This window comes from Tripterygium wilfordii, chromosome 1 (assembly GCF_013401445.1).
Source record: "Tripterygium wilfordii isolate XIE 37 chromosome 1, ASM1340144v1, whole genome shotgun sequence".
NCBI classification, from domain to species: domain Eukaryota; kingdom Viridiplantae; phylum Streptophyta; class Magnoliopsida; order Celastrales; family Celastraceae; genus Tripterygium; species Tripterygium wilfordii.
In genome coordinates, this window is record NC_052232.1 from 1348869 (window position 1) to 1364582 (window position 15714).

The 15714-nt window shown below is 39.8% G+C and overlaps 3 protein-coding genes across 3 annotated transcripts; 1 reads left to right on the forward strand and 2 right to left on the reverse strand.

Annotated features, from left to right (window-relative positions):
• Window positions 1-3047: 3047 nt before the first annotated feature.
• Window positions 3048-4342, reverse strand: LOC119996800 (2-hydroxyisoflavanone dehydratase-like). The gene has a single exon (XM_038843599.1). The coding sequence runs from the start codon at window positions 4213-4215 to the stop codon at window positions 3181-3183; it is 1035 nt and encodes a 344-aa protein (XP_038699527.1). The 5' UTR covers window positions 4216-4342; the 3' UTR covers window positions 3048-3180.
• A 1085-nt stretch (window positions 4343-5427) lies between these two features.
• On the reverse strand, window positions 5428-6929 carry LOC119994992 (2-hydroxyisoflavanone dehydratase-like). Its single transcript, XM_038841346.1, has one exon. It carries the CDS (start codon window positions 6764-6766, stop codon window positions 5735-5737), a length of 1032 nt encoding a protein of 343 aa, XP_038697274.1. The 5' UTR covers window positions 6767-6929; the 3' UTR covers window positions 5428-5734.
• A 3437-nt stretch (window positions 6930-10366) lies between these two features.
• On the forward strand, window positions 10367-13416 carry LOC120000002 (heavy metal-associated isoprenylated plant protein 33-like). The gene is made up of 3 exons (XM_038847868.1): window positions 10367-10794; window positions 11079-11154; window positions 11246-13416. Exons 1-3 carry the CDS (start codon window positions 10765-10767, stop codon window positions 12934-12936), a joined length of 1797 nt encoding a protein of 598 aa, XP_038703796.1. The 5' UTR covers window positions 10367-10764; the 3' UTR covers window positions 12937-13416.
• The last annotated feature ends 2298 nt before the right edge of the window (window positions 13417-15714 follow it).

Sequence of the window (15714 nt, forward strand, 5' to 3'; positions counted from 1 at the left end):
TAACTGCATGTTCTTCTTTTAATGCAATTAATCACTTATTAAAAAAATAACTTTAATTAGTAGTCAGATTTTAATATTTAGGATTTAGTATTTAGTGTAGGATTTAAAATTTAGGATGGAAGGATTAGTTTTTTTCAAAATTAATTACATTTTAACATGATGATCACTAGTTGAACCAGTGAACCAATGACCCGGTCCCTTATCCGGATCGATGTTCGGGTCGGTTTTAACAACATTGGTATATCCCATAGGAGACTGGATTAACCGGTGCACAAGTGGTCATAGCGGACAATACCTTAGGTGTGGTGTGGATCCCACAGGGGTAGAAAAAATCCCCACAATTACCATCTCATAAAATTACAATGGATTGGCTTGGTGCTAAAATTTCAAGATAAACCTTTGCCAAAAAAAAGAGTTATTAGCCCAACAATTCAGCTGGCATTATTATCATCAAACTCTTTGTCTTAAAAATTCGGAGTCGGCTACATGAATTTATGAGAATATCAATGGAAATTTACCGTGTGTATTCTTTTCGACTTTCATTTATATCATGGATCATATATTCATCCACTTCTATTAACTTCTACTTGCATATCAAGAAATTTGTTTGCAATCACTCCTATGAACCTAAGGCCTTGTAAATGTTTGATGCATGTGGGACGGGGGACTCATGTACTCACAATTAGTGTCTCATAATGTGTATCCAGTCCTTGTATAGGGCAGTCCAATAATACCGAAAGAATTCTTAATAAATTAAAATTGGAAGAAAATTGTATATTTTTTAAATATTGATTCTCTCATACCATTAATGTGTCTTGTGTGACGACTATTTGCTAAATGGCATGAATGATAGATATTTCGGATCCCATGCAACATCAATGAGTTGCATTGACAAGGTTTTTATAGATTCTGATTGGCTTGGCAAATTCCCCAATCTTTCTCTTCAAGGTCTTTGCAGAGGTTTGTCAGATCATTGCCCTCTTCATATCTCCTTGATGAACCTTAACTGGGGTCCTAGGCCCTTTAGATGTTTAAATTGCTGGTGCGATCATCCTCAATTTAGACAGTTTTTAAGCTCTGTTTGGGCTGGAATCTCTATTTCAATAAGGGGACACTACAGTATAGTTCCCCAGTTAAAAAGGCTGAGGCAATCTCTGAGAGAATGGAATGTTAGTGTCTTTGGTCATATTGATGAGAATTTGAGGAAAGTGGAGGATGCTATTGACAAATTGGAAAAATTGAAGGAATTGAGGATATTATCGGGCCTTGAAGAAGATAATTATAAACGTTTGCAGTCTACTTTATGGTATCTAAGCAAGTTTCAAGAGTCCATTTGGAGACAAAAATCTCGTGCAAGGTGGGTTAAGGAAGGAGATAGAAACACTAGATACTTTCATACAGTTGCATCTATTAGAGGTAAGAAGAACATGATTACTATTCTAGTCACTGGCTCAAGAAGAATTGCAGATCCAACCACCATCAGAGATGAAGTGTTTCAGCATTTTCAAAGATTGTATTCTGATAATGGTAGAAACTTGGTTGAGATGCCTGGTCTGACTTTTAATTGCATCAGCAGTGAAATGAGAATTTCTCTGGAGCTTCCTTTTTCCTTTGAAGAAGTTAGAGAAGCTGTTTGGAGTTGTGATAGTAACAAAGCACCAGGTCCGGATGGTTTTAACATGGGGTTCTATAAAAACATGTGGGAGATGGTCTCTGGAGACATAATGAGCATGATGGAGAGATTTTATCAGTATGGTCATCTTCCTAAAGGTGTTAATTCCTCATTTATAACCTTGGTTCCTAAGCTTGAAGGAGCTGAGAGCCTAAAGGATTTCAGGCCAATTAGTTTAATTAGCAGTCTATATAAGATTATCTCTAAAACTCTTGCAAATAGGCTAAAACAGTCTTTGGGTTCCGTTATCAGTGAAGTTCAAACAGGGTTTATTAAAGGAAGACAAATAATGGACTCAATCTTGATGGCCAATGAAGTGGTAGATCATCTGAAGAAGAAAAAGAAGAAAGGGTTCATTTTGAAGATAGACTTTGAAAAAGCCTTTTGACTTGTTATTTACGTTTTGTTTTTGACATGAACATCAGAAACATGATTTTTGGGGTGCGTAAGTGTAACTGTGTACGTAATAAACGTATGGAGTCATGTGATAAATTGCAAATCACACATGCATAACAAATCACATATGGGCTATGGCATACAACTACATAAATATTCATGTACGGGCTTGAGATAGAAATTTGAGGTAGGAATTGATCACATAATCTTTTGAAAATTACATAAAATCTAATTTAAAAGCTGATTCCTCATTTACACTATCCTTGAGAGTTCTAATTACTAATTTACTAATAAGTTAAATTGCATAATACTAATGGTCTAATATGGTTGAAAGAGAGATGAAGTGATCCCACTTCACTTGCATGTCAACCAAGCCACATTATCTCCGGGATGGACGTGCCATTTTTTGTTGGATCTTTATAATTATTGTACTATGATAGCCCCAGTGGGAGATTTTTCTGGGCCTGAGGACTCATCCAATCCACAGTCAGGTATTGTGCATTCTGGGCTAGGTAAGATCGCGACTCTGGTCCACGCCTCTAGAGCCCATGACTAGATGATAAGTTGGGTACTCACTGTTTCAACTCTAAGGAGTCATGGTTTCTAGAAGTGTGGGAGGCGAAAATATTAAATTATCATGAAATAAATGCGTAGGGAATTGATGGGCCGTATCTAGACTAGATGGTAAGTTGGGTACTCACTCTACTAACTCTTAAGGATGGGTACTCACTCTCCCAACTCAAAGAAGTCATGTGTTCTAGCAGAGTGAGGGAGGCGAGAATATTAAATTATCCTGAAATAAATGCGTAGCGAGTTAATGAGCCGTAGAGGCATGAACCAGAGTTGCGACCTTACTTAGCCCGGAACACACATTACCTGAATGTGGGTTGAATGGGTCCCTAGGCCTAGAAAAATGCCCCACAGTCCCTTAAGAGATGACAGAGCATATTTTTCTTCAAAATACATAAGTGGCTTAGAATAAAGATTTAAACCGAATAAACATTGCTTATTAAAAAGAAAAGGAAAAAAAAACGTTTATTATTAGCATTTAGCAAGGTGATAAGGCTATTAGCGACGTAATGGCAGCTTAAAGAACGGCACCTTAACAATAATCACTTGAGAAAAGAAGCGATGCGTTTGATAAGGTTCTTAGCTTTCACAGTCTCAGGATTAAGGGCATGAAATCCATGAACCTCTCCCTCGTCTTCATGGAAATCCAATTCACCTTTCCAACCACTTTCTTTCACCAATTCATGATATCGAACACCTCTGTCTCTCAGTTCATCTTCTCCGGCCACAACAATCAACAACCTCGAACACCCCAGCCCTGCCAAGCTCGGAGCCCCAGGACCCTCCGGATTCAGCATCGGATTATCGAGCCCTCCAGGCGCTGATGGGTACACAAAGCTCCAAACCAAAGATGGGAAGGACTTCTCATGACCCAAACTAGGATCTGAAGCGAATGATTTTGATTCCAAAGTCGCATAGGGCTTGGGCTTATTGGGATCATTTTCTGACCCAATTGGTTTTGAGCCCCAGAAATATGAATGAGAAATCAAAGTACCCAAGATTTTTACATTGTCTTCCAAATTCTCAGATCCTGCTCTCATGGCGATGTTATGAGCTATGTTACCACCAGCACTGTCACCTCCTATGTAAAGCCGGTCAAGGTCTCCGTAGTTCAACAGCCATGGATCCTTATTGGGTTCGTCTTTGGCTGCAGAAGAATGAGACGCGACCCAATTAAGAGCAGCCCAGCAATCATCATATGCCGCAGGCAAAGGATGCTCCGGAGCCAGCCTATACTCCACAGAGACCACAACCACATTGGCCTGAGAGACCAGAAGATTCATGTAACGATGGAAAAGAAATGAAAAGGCAGATTCAAGGCAAAATCCACTGCCATGGAAGTAGACCAGGATTGGGAGTTTTTGGTCATGTTGTTGGGTTTTAGGGAGGTAGAGACGAGCAGAGACTTTGGGGTTTTCAGAGATGGTTATGTCCTTTGATGAGATACCAGTTTGTGGATCTGGGTTTGGTGAAGGTGGCACATAGGGCGAGCCTTCTAGGCGTTCCACTGAGCCGTCCTTGTAGACGCGAATCAGATGAAAGAGCTCGCTGGCTATTTCTTTGGCTGCAGATCCCATTGAAATTTGAAACTGAAGAAGAAGAAGAAGAGAATGAAATGGCAGATGTGAATTGCAATTCTTGAGCTCGTAAATCACCTATAAATATTGGAATGGGCTACCTATCCACATTGCTTTCTGCTGTTCTGCATCAAGGAAAACTGGTGCATGTGGAAAGAAAACTGGTGCATGTGGTCCATATGGCAATGCATGCTGACAGAAAAACGTAAAGACGTTAGAGAAAAAATTGAGCAAATCCCTAGTTTGATCTTTATCTGGCCCCACCCATCTAAAAATGGGAAAAGAGCTTGTAATTAACTGCATGTTCTTCTTTTAATGCAATTAATCACTTATTAAAAAAATAACTTTAATTAGTAGTCAGATTTTAATATTTAGAGTTTAGATTTACTGTAGGATTTAAAATTTAGACTGGACGGATTAGTTTTTTTCAAAATTAATTACATTTTAACATGATGATCATGAAAATACTCAATAATACAATAAAAAAAAACTAAAAAGTGTATTTGAGGATAATTACACTTAGCCCACTTAAATGGAGCCATAAACGCATGAGCACGACATTACTGTCCAATTGCTTTCATGAGTCAAGAATTTTCAAATAAATAGCCATTTTTCAAATGACTATTGTATATCCAATCGCTTTCATCTGTCCAGAATTTTCAAATGACTATTGACTATATACCGGATATGTAGCACCAGCTCGAGTGAGTGAGAGCACAAACCTCTATAGTTTTAAGTTTGATGGTATTGGTCGAGATATCAAATGTTGATATAACTTAATTTTTTTGTCCAAAATTGTTTGGCGATAATGTAAAGTACAGAATATAATATCAAATTATCAAACTAGTAATAAGATTATCCCAAGGCTTAAATTTAAATGGACTGGTGTTAGACCTAAGCAGATGAAATCGTGCGGGCTAATATGGACTGGCTCAAAGCAGACGTAGTGTTACTAATGCATGCGGAGGAGAGAAATATTATAGATGATATCAAAACTGGGACCCCAAGGATAAGGTGTGGACACCCATGAGCGGCTGTAGGAGTTTGGGCCACATAGGGGCATGGATCCTTAAAGGGGAGTTTGTAGTATCCAGTTTAAGTGGACGGAACCACAAACCTTTATAATTTTTAAACTACTAACAAACGTTTTTTCTAGTATGGACGGGTGATGAAGGGTCTAGGAAGATAAACTCGAGCGGAAGCTATGGGCTGGTCAACAAATTGTCACTAGGGGGGAGGGACATGACATATTATGAAAAGCAATATGATAAGAGAAAGGCGTGAAGAAATAGAAAACTAATACAAGTGACTAATGAAAGCTACACACATGCATGATAGGACAATAATGTATCCATTATGGACTGAAGAATCAGAGAAGTAATATAGCCGTTAGATGAGGATCTGCGGCCAGAATTGATTTGACTGTAATTTTCCAAGACTAACAGTAGATGTAGACTTGATCTTCTCATTCAATGTGAAGCATATATGATTGAGAAGCGTATAGATTTCTCAAGATTAATTACTTGAGAAAGTAAGCCAATCGTTTGAACATCTGGTTAGCAGAGTCGGTCTCTTGAAAGGAAGAACCATGAATGTCCCCCTCATCTTCATAGAATTCAACTTCACCACTCCAACCACTCTCTTTCACCAGTTCATAGTACCGAACACCTCTGTCTCTCAGTTCATCTTTCCCACCAACAGAAATCATCAACCTCGAACACCCAAGCCTTGCCAGGCTCGGCGCCCCGAGACCCTCTGGATTGAGCATCGGATTATCAAGACCTCCAGGCGCTGATGGGTACACAAACTTCCATACCAAAGCTGGGAAGGTGTGTTCATGATCAACACCAGGTTCTGTCCCAAAAGTTTTTGAGCCCAAAATCTCGTATGGCCGGGGATTATCACGATCATTCTCAGACCCAATTGGCTTTGAGCCCCAAAAATAAGGCTGATTGATAAAAGCACCCAATATTTTCACATCATTAGGTAATTTCTCAAATCCTGCTCTCATGGCTACGTTATGAGCTATATTACCTCCGGAACTGTCGCCTCCTATGTAAAGTCTGTCAAAGTCGCCATATTTCAACAACCATGGATCTTTATTGGGCTCATCGTTTTGGGCTGTATTTGAATGGGATGCGGCCCAATTGAGAGCAGCCCAACAGTCCTCATATGATGCAGGGAGAGAAATCTCTGTAGCCAGTCTGTATTCTACAGAGACGGCTACAACTTTGGCCTGAGAGACTAGACGATTAAGGTAACTATGGCCAGTTGAGGAAAATGCAGATTCAACGCAAAAGGCACCGCCATGGAAATAGACCAATATTGGGAGGTTTTGGTCTTGTGGTTGTATGTTTGGGAGGAAGAGACGAGCAGAGATTTTGGGGTTTTCAGAGATGGTTATGTCCTTTGATGACACACCAGTCTCTGGATCTGGGTTAAGTGATGGTGGCACGTAACGCGAGCCACATAGTTGTTCCACTGAGCCATCATTGTAGACACGAACCACATGAGGGATCTCTCTGGCTACTTCTTTGGCTGCAGATGCCATTGTAACTGTAAATATAAGGAGAGGAAGGAGAAGAAAATGAAATAGTCGATGCGATTTGCTATTGAAGAAGAAGAATAAGAGCGTTTAAATAAACCAAGCCACATGACATATCCCATCTTCTGTCACATTTCAACTAGGGTAAGAAAAAAAAAATCAGTTTCGTGTCGGTCAATATCACGTATTTACGAAATAATTACATATTTAAACCTTAACTCGGATTTGATTTTAAATGTACTTAATTGATCAAACCCGGATTAGTTTAAATCCGAACAAATAAACCGGATAATAACCTAATTCGGGTTAGGATCCAAGATTTTATGTTTGGATCCAAACCCGGTTTTAAATCAGACAAAAAAATTGTGTTTAGACACGAATTTTGGACATATAACTTATATCCAAACTTAATTTAATCTTAGTTGAATAGATTTGATCATCCGAACGGATATAGTTTTGTCCCCCTAATTTCAATTACTCTGTTTTTTTTATGACATGATTCACATCTACAAAATATCTCCAGAATCTGGAGTTGGTTTCTCTTGTATTATTACATCTGTTGTATGGCGACATGATCACGTCAATTTTACGTCCCTAATTGAGCATACTTTCAAGACACAACTGTATTATTGTATCCATCAAGAGAAGCCTACTTACTATACTACACTTGTCACATACTTTGGGAGTATCTTTGTTCCTTTTTTTATGAATAGGACTTCACTTCCATCTATACAAGGAGAATATATGTGTGAAAAAATCAAAGATGAATTATTCTTCATATGCTGCTTTAATGTCAACATAGCAGCAGTAACGCTCAAGAGATAAGAAGGATTACAATATCTTTGACAACCAAAGCACTTGGGTAATAGTGTTAGTGTAGTGATAAATCTTTATGGAATCCATTACAAAGAAAATAGGCGATTTGTGACCGAATTTTCCGTCCCAAATCATATGCTTGTGGGTCTCAAGGTTACAAGAGACGGGTCCTAATGAGGACCTCAAAAACTGCCTGGTATGAGGGGAATGATTGGACAAACACTTTTCTTTATAGTTTGTGGAATGTTGGAGGAGATTATATGTATCCTCTGGTAGAAAGGACGTGGCCGAGTGGATGAAACTTGACTTGACTTGACAGGAAGGAAAGTGGATCGTCAGAATTCCACTGCCTTGGATAAAGGACTTATTGCATTTATGCAACGATAATAATTAAAGATTTGACTGAGATCCTGATTTGATGTGCCCATGCTAGGTCTTGGGCCTAAAGGCCCAACATTGTAACTAAATGAGTTGGGTTACCTAATGCATGGTCAAAATCCCCATACGATTTTTTTTGTCACTACAGTATTAAAATTGCAGATTTGTTGATTGGGACACAATTTTATGTGCTTGAATAATTGATTAGGCATGCAATTTTATTATTGAACTTTTTCTATTTTTTGCTACCTATAGAAGGAAAAAAAAAAAAACAAAAACAAATGCCAATTTTTAACTAAGATATGAGCTTTGAACAACTCTCCGAGCAACAATAACATGATTACTTAAAAGTTTTACGTAATTCGTGTTGACCCACAATTGTTATCTTACACATAGTTTCTACAATCGTATCGCACTATCCGTCGGACCATGAAAACTGCGTACCGACGGTTTCTTGCTAACAAAATACGGTATACGTACTAAGAGAGAGGAATGGGCTTGCTGATGTTTTGGCCAAGGAAGGAACCAGAAGAACATTATATTTTGTGCGGTGGTTTTATGCGTGAGTCCCTCATCTTCTTAAAATGTGTGTGTATGTGTGTCCCCTCCGTGTATGCCCTCTATATGGCTGGTCTGTACGTTTTATTCCTAATCTGTGTATGAGTTTCAATCTGTGTGCGCGAGTCCCACTTCTTCCCTTTCGTTTGTGTGCGTGTGCCCCTTCTGTATGTGTCCTCTCTTTGGGTGGTCTCGTGTATCTTCCCCTCTGTTTTATTTCTGTGTGTCCCATCATTGTTATATCCTGATATCTGGATAGTGTAGGTATTTACAGGGTTACATGTAACACCTGAACATGGTTGGATGGTGAGTGAGTTTTTTTTTCTTTCTTTTACTAGGAACCTGATTGGAGGGGAGAGGTGATATGAGTTTTGCATCTGAAAACATATGTGGGTATGAGGATGTCATTGGGTGTAGAACATGTTGTCCTATTGTCTACTTGGGTGTGGGTATCTGGATTAGGAAGATGACTACTGAGATAAGGGTGCGGCATGCATGGCCATGGGGTAGTGGGATCGATAGGCTTGGTTTTGTGGATTTTAACTGATATTTACTGGGTTACATGTAAGATCTGATCATGGTTGGTGAGGTGTGTGAGTTTTGTACTAGGAACCCGTTCGGAGTGGAGAGGTGAGATGAGAGTGCTGTTGGGTGAAGATGTGTGGTCCTATTGTCTACTTCGGTGTGAGTTTCTGGGCTGTGAAAATGATGAGATATAGGTGCGGCGTGCATGGTCATGTGGTAGTGGCATAGGCTTGGTTCTGTGGATCTTAATTGATGATGTATTATATATATTCACAACGGCAATAACTAAAGACAAAGGAGGACATTGAAGGATATCATTTTGGCGAAAGACAGGAGCTAAGCTCATAACAAGGACACAAACTCAGGAAAAGTCATTTTTGGAGGCCTTTAATGTAATTTTTCTGCCCAAGTGTTAAGTAGGATTAGGGTACATATGTGTGATTGTAACCCTACATGCAATTCCAAGAACGTAGGCACAATTGACCGAATCTTGTAAATCTCTGTGTCTTGTTTTCGATTGCTTGATTTTCGTTTATTCTCTATTATTGATTTCGATCTTACATGAATCAAACGAGGCTCATTAACTGGATCATCATAAAACTGGAATGCATCACCACACTTGGTAAAGCATATACAACAAGAAAAAATTTGACAATATTCTGCTAGAAACAACGACTACTAACCTTCGCTTTCAATTCTTTACCAGGGTCTAAGATCCAACATGGTTTCATAAATACGAAATCAGAATCACCACTCAGAAGATTGGCATGAAAACAGAAGCAAGATAAAAGCACGAACCTTTTTCATGAAAAATTCGGAGGCCTCAGATTGCTTTAGAATGTTAATCAAAGGATGCATAACATCTTCAGCTTCAATTATGTGGCAATATTTCTAACATTCAGTGATTTTTCAGGCCGGGCCTTGGGCTCGGGCTCGGCCCAATCAGAATTCGGCCCAAGGCTTCAGGGCGGACTTGGTCCTAAAAATCGAGCACAAGCCCGCTCGCCCATCCGTATATATACTCTCAAACCCAAATTGACACACCAAAGCGCAGCTGATTGGTATGATCCTATGTAATCTCAAACCCCAAGTTGGAGCCTACTCCTCCTTCCCCGCCCTTGTGTCCCTTACTCTGGAAAAAAAATTTCACATCTGCTGATAATATTAATAATAGATATTTAACCTAAGCCTAGCCAAGCCAAGCCCACACTGAAGTCACAACAACCCTTAGAAGCCAAGCATAAAAGGTATTTTTGACTAGAAAGAAAAAGAAGGAAAAAACAAGAAAATAAGAAAAAACCCTTAAATAAAGCCCCAAAAGAAAGAATATTTGCATCTAACTCACTCTCTCAAGTCTCAATTACCGGTCTCTCTATCTTTCTCTGTCCTCTCTCACACCCTGAAATAGAGGGAAGCAGAGTTAAATGTGCAACAACCTCCTCTGAAAAATCTCTGTTTCTCTTTCCTTCTCTTTATCTTTTTTTCTTTCTTCAAGACTGAGACTTGGTGTTTAGTGGTCTCAACTTTCTCTGCTCAGAGAGTGCCTCAGACCCATTTGTTTTCTCTCATTTTCCGTGTGCGTTTGTGTGCTTGGAAGAAAGAAACAGAGGACAACAACAACCCCATTTGTGGAGTTTCTCATAATTCGTCTTCTCAGATCCGTTGTTTACTCTTTTTTCTCTGCCTGTAATTGGAGCATTGTATTTGTTCCATTTCAAGTGGTAGATATGAGTAAAGAAGAGATTTTGCAGATCCAGGTACTAGTCTTCTCACTCACTCACTCACTCCTACATTTGCTCCTTCGTTGTCGGTTTTTTTTATTTTTTATTTTATTTTATATTCCCAGTTTACTTTGCTTTACTTGAACTCAAGCTTTGGGTGCTCAATCTACTTTTTGTTCTTCAATTTCTTCCATTACTTCCGGCATTTCCTATGCTCATTTTCATGGCAAAACTTGGTCAATTGTCAATTTCTCTGTTTGTTGTATGACATTCATCATTTATATGGTTGCTCTGTTTTTTTTATTTTCTTGTGCATGCAGACTTGTGTTCTCAAAGTGAACATACACTGTGATGGGTGTAAACAGAAAGTCAAGAAAATCTTGCAGAAAATTGACGGTAATCCTTCTTCCCTCTTAAACCCCAAAAATTACTATTTTCTCTACTAAAATTTTACCCAAATCCTCATCTCTTGATTTTCTGTGGATAGGGGTTTACACCACCAAAATAGATTCAGAGCAAGGAAAGGTCACAGTCTCAGGGAATGTAGACCCAGCTGTACTCATCAAGAAGCTTTCAAAATCAGGGAAGCACGCAGAGCTATGGGGTTCCCAAAAGGCTAATAGCAATCAGAACCAGCTTCCTAACCAGTTTAAGAACATGCAAATTGACAATGGCAAAGGAGGTGGTGACAACAACAACAACAAAGGAGGCCAAAAGGGTGGAAACAACAACAACAGCCAGCAGCCTAAAGGGGGCCAATTAATTGGAGGCCAATTAACCCCTCAGCAGCTGCAACAGCTTCAGCAAATGAAAGGGGGTCAATTAAACCCACAGCAGCTGCAACAGCTTCAGCCAATGAATGGGGGCCAATTAAATCCACAGCAGCTGCAACAGCTTCAGCAAATGAAAGGGGGCCAATTAAACCAGCAGCAGCTGCAACAGCTTCAGCCAATGAATGGGGGCCAATTAAATCCACAGCAGCTACAACAGCTTCAGCAAATGAAAGGGGGCCAGTTAAACCCACAGCAGCTGCAACAGCTTCAGCAAATGAAAGGGGGCCAATTAAACCCACAGCAGCTGCAACAGTTTCAGCAAATGAAAGGGTTCCAAGATCTGAAGCTGCCTCCATTGACGGACTTGCAGAAATTTCCACCAACTCAGAACAACAATAACAGCAACCAGAAAGCTGCGAAGTTCAACCTGCCTGAGGAAGATGACTCGACTGATGGTGAATACGACGACGATGATTTTGAAGACGATGAGTATGATGATGAAATGGATGATCCTCGCCATCCGGTACCGAACAAGGCAAATCCCATGATGGGTAAAAACGGTCCTCTAGGTCCTAATATGATGATGATGATGAATGGGAACAACCCCCAGCTCATGAAGGCTGCCGCCGCTGCAGCTGCTGCCAATGGTGGTGGTAATGTCGGTAAGAAAGGAGGAAGCGGTGGTGGTGGTGCTGTACCTGTTCAGGTAAATATGGGTGGTGGTGATGGCAAAAATGGAAATGGCAGTAAGAAAGGAGGTGGTGGAGGAGGTGGAGGTAATAACAACCAAAATCAAGGAAGCAAAAATGGCGGTGGGACCAATAACAACAAGAATGGCAATAATGGCGGCGGCAGTGCTAATGTCAACAACATGAATGGTAACGGCGGAGGTAAAAAGGGGAACGGAGGCGGCAGCGGCGGTGGACTGAATGATGGGTTCCGTGCTATGGGTGGGCCCCAGATGGGTAACATGAACATGCCCATGGGTGAGATGGGTGGTAGCATTCCTATGGGTCAAATTGGTAACATTCCAGCTGTTCAAGGACTGCCCATGAACGGTGGTGGTGGTGGTGTCGGTGCCGGCGTTCCTGGTGGTTATTTCCGAGGGGCTGGGCCGGATCTTATGCCCGGCGACCCGCACCGCCAACAACAGCAAGAACAGCAGCAATATATGGCTATGATGAACCAACAGCGTGCAATGGCTAATGAGAGGTTCCAACCCATGATGTATGCCCGACCCCCACCCGCCGTCAACTATATGCCAGAACCCCCACCCGCTGTCAACTACATGCCACAACCATACCCGCCAAACCCGTACTCATACCCATACCCATACCCGCCCCCACATTCGGACCCATACAACATGTTCAGTGATGAAAACCCATCAAGTTGCAATGTGATGTGAAGAATTATACATATAGGCGAAGGGGGCAGGGGGATTTGAACCCATGGGTCTTAAATGGGAGGATTTGGTTTAGGCCAAAACTTAATTCCCGATGTGAAGAAATGTTTTGACACTGGGTTTGGCATCTAAAAGTTTGCAAGAGCTTTGTTGGAAGCTTTGTTCAAACTCTCTTTTTAATTCTACTTTTGCTTCAAATCCCAAGTTGAATTAGGGTTTTAAATTATCAAAATAGGGGGAGTAGTTCATGAAGGTGAAGATGTAACAAGAAGTGGGTTCTTTTCTTTTGTTGAGAATGTCCATATGTTGCCAAACAAAAATAAGATGAGAAAATGGAGAACGGGTTTATTAAAAAAAAAAAGCCCATTTCTCTCCCAAATCCCCCCACTCACGTGCTTCTTTGTTTTCTTTCATTTTTACATGCTTCACTGTTTCGATGTGTGTGAAATCATGTGCTCTTGTGATAAGAGGTGGGGCTTCATACTTGCTTGAATCCAATATCCACCATTCGTAGACAGTGTAGCGGTTTGGGAGTATCGTGAACTGTTGTATTTTGTTGTGAGATATAAAATTGTGGTATTGTAAGATAAGTTCAAACGTAAAAACTGTTTGACACATCACTTTAAAAACTGTGGTAAGGTGCGTTTGACATATTTAAATTACGGTTATATTAAATGATTAATAATATTAATATAAAATCACTTAATATTTGTATTGTATATTAATTTAAAATAAAATACTTTACGTTATGATATAAAGCATTTGAGAATGTTTATATTTTGGCGTTGTGAGATAAGGTGTTACGAGGTAAAAAAACTATGGTGTTGTGAGGTGAATTCACTTAATTTTGCAATCAATATCTTTTATTGAAGTGGGAAACACCTATATAGCTATTACATTGGTTTACAATCAATGATCTACGTAATTACAATCTCTATCAAAGTCACTATCAAAGTCAACAATTGAGGCATCAATTAGTCAACAATTGAGGCATCAATTATGAACTTAGACAAATCAATATTGATTGCCGAATCTTCAATTAAGGAAAGTCTTCAATCAATATTGAGTTTGTCAATAAAGTCTTCAATCAATAAAGTAAATCTTGGGTAAATCTTTAACTCTATTCAACACTCCCCCTCAAGGTGGTGCATAGACATCGTATATGCCCAGCTTGACAAGTGAATCAGCAAACACTGAATTTGACACTCCCTTGGTTAACACATCAGCCAACTGATCTTCGGTCTTCATATACGGAACTTCAATTATTTTTTCTTCTAACTTTTCATACACGAAATTCCTATCAATTTCCACATGTTTAGTCCGATCATGTTGCACTGGGTTCTCAGCAATTTTAATTGCTGACTGATTATCACAATACAATTTCATTGGTCTTTTAATTGACAAACTCAGCTCCCCCATAAGCCGTTTGAGCCATAACAACTCACAAATACCTTTCACCATTGCTCTGTATTCGGCTTCTGCACTAGACAATGAGACAACTTTTTGCTTTTTACTTCTCCAAGTAACCAGATTTCCTCCAACAAAAGTTAAATACCCAGTGGTTGATCTTCTTCGGTCTCCTTTACCTGCCCAATCTGAGTCGGTATAGCCCCATACGTCTGCATGCCCATTCTTAGAAAAAAGTAAGCCTTTTCCCGGTGCAGATTTTAAATATCTCAGAATTCTAATAACTGCATCCATATGTTGTTTACCAGGATTGTGCATAAATCTACTCACAACACTGACCGCATATGCAATATCTGGCCTCGTATGAGACAAATAGATTAAACGCCCAACTAACCTTTGATATCGTAATTTGTCTATTGAAGTTTGATTCGAAGACTCTTCCAATCCATGATTTTGTTCCATAGGAGATCCAATTGGCTGACATCCAAGCATACCAGTTTCTGTTAATAAGTCAAGCACATACTTTCGTTGGGATAAAAATATGCCTTGCTCAGAACGAACAACTTCAATGCCCAAAAAATATTTTAATCCTCCCAAATCCTTCATATCAAATTCAGTTGACAAATAGTCTCTCAGTTTACGCATTTCTTCAGAATCGTTGCCTGTCACTACCATGTCGTCAACATAAATAATGAGAGCCGTTAATTTATCACCAACTCTTTTCAAAAATAAAGTGTGATCTGCATTACTTTGCTTATAGCCGAATCTTCTCATAGCAAGTCGGAATCGACCAAACCAAGCTCGAGGAGATTGTTTCAACCCGTATAAGGCTTTCTTCAGTTTACACACGACACTTTGATCACCTGGAGCTTCATATCCTGGGGGCAGAGACATATAACTTCTTCTTGTAGCTCACCATGTAAAAAAGCATTTTTTACATCATATTGTTGTAGAGGCCAATCAAAATTTGCAGCTAGGGATATTAGGACTCGAACCGTATTAATTTTTGCAACAGGAGCAAACGTTTCCTGATAATCAACCCCATACGTCTGGGTGAATCCTTTAGCCACAAGCCTAGCTTTATACCTATCAACCGAACCATCAGGCTTGCACTTGACGGTGTACACCCACCTACAACCAACAGCTTTTTTTCCTTTCGGCAACTCCACCAATTCCCAAGTTTGATTTTTCTCAAGTGCTGTCATCTCCTCAGTCATTGCAGTTGCCCATTTTGGATCCAACAACGCCTCTTGCACTTTAGTAGGAATATCTATGACAGTCATATTACTGACAAAGCTTCGGCATTCCTTTGACAGTCGGTGAGTGGATGCATACTGAGCAATAGGATATTTCACTTTTCGCACAACCTCTGGT

Bases quoted from the DNA above. Each gene is read 5' to 3' on its own strand.
- LOC120000002 (XM_038847868.1), top strand. From the start codon at position 10,765: ATGAGTAAAGAAGAGATTTTGCAGATCCAG. The intron at 10,795-11,078 runs GTACTAGTCTTC...TTGTGCATGCAG, and splicing joins AAGAGATTTTGCAGATCCAG to ACTTGTGTTCTCAAAGTGAA. The intron at 11,155-11,245 runs GTAATCCTTCTT...TTCTGTGGATAG, and splicing joins AATCTTGCAGAAAATTGACG to GGGTTTACACCACCAAAATA.
- LOC119994992 (XM_038841346.1), bottom strand. From the start codon at position 6,766: ATGGCATCTGCAGCCAAAGAAGTAGCCAGAGAGATCCCTCATGTGGTT.
- LOC119996800 (XM_038843599.1), bottom strand. From the start codon at position 4,215: ATGGGATCTGCAGCCAAAGAAATAGCCAGCGAGCTCTTTCATCTGATT.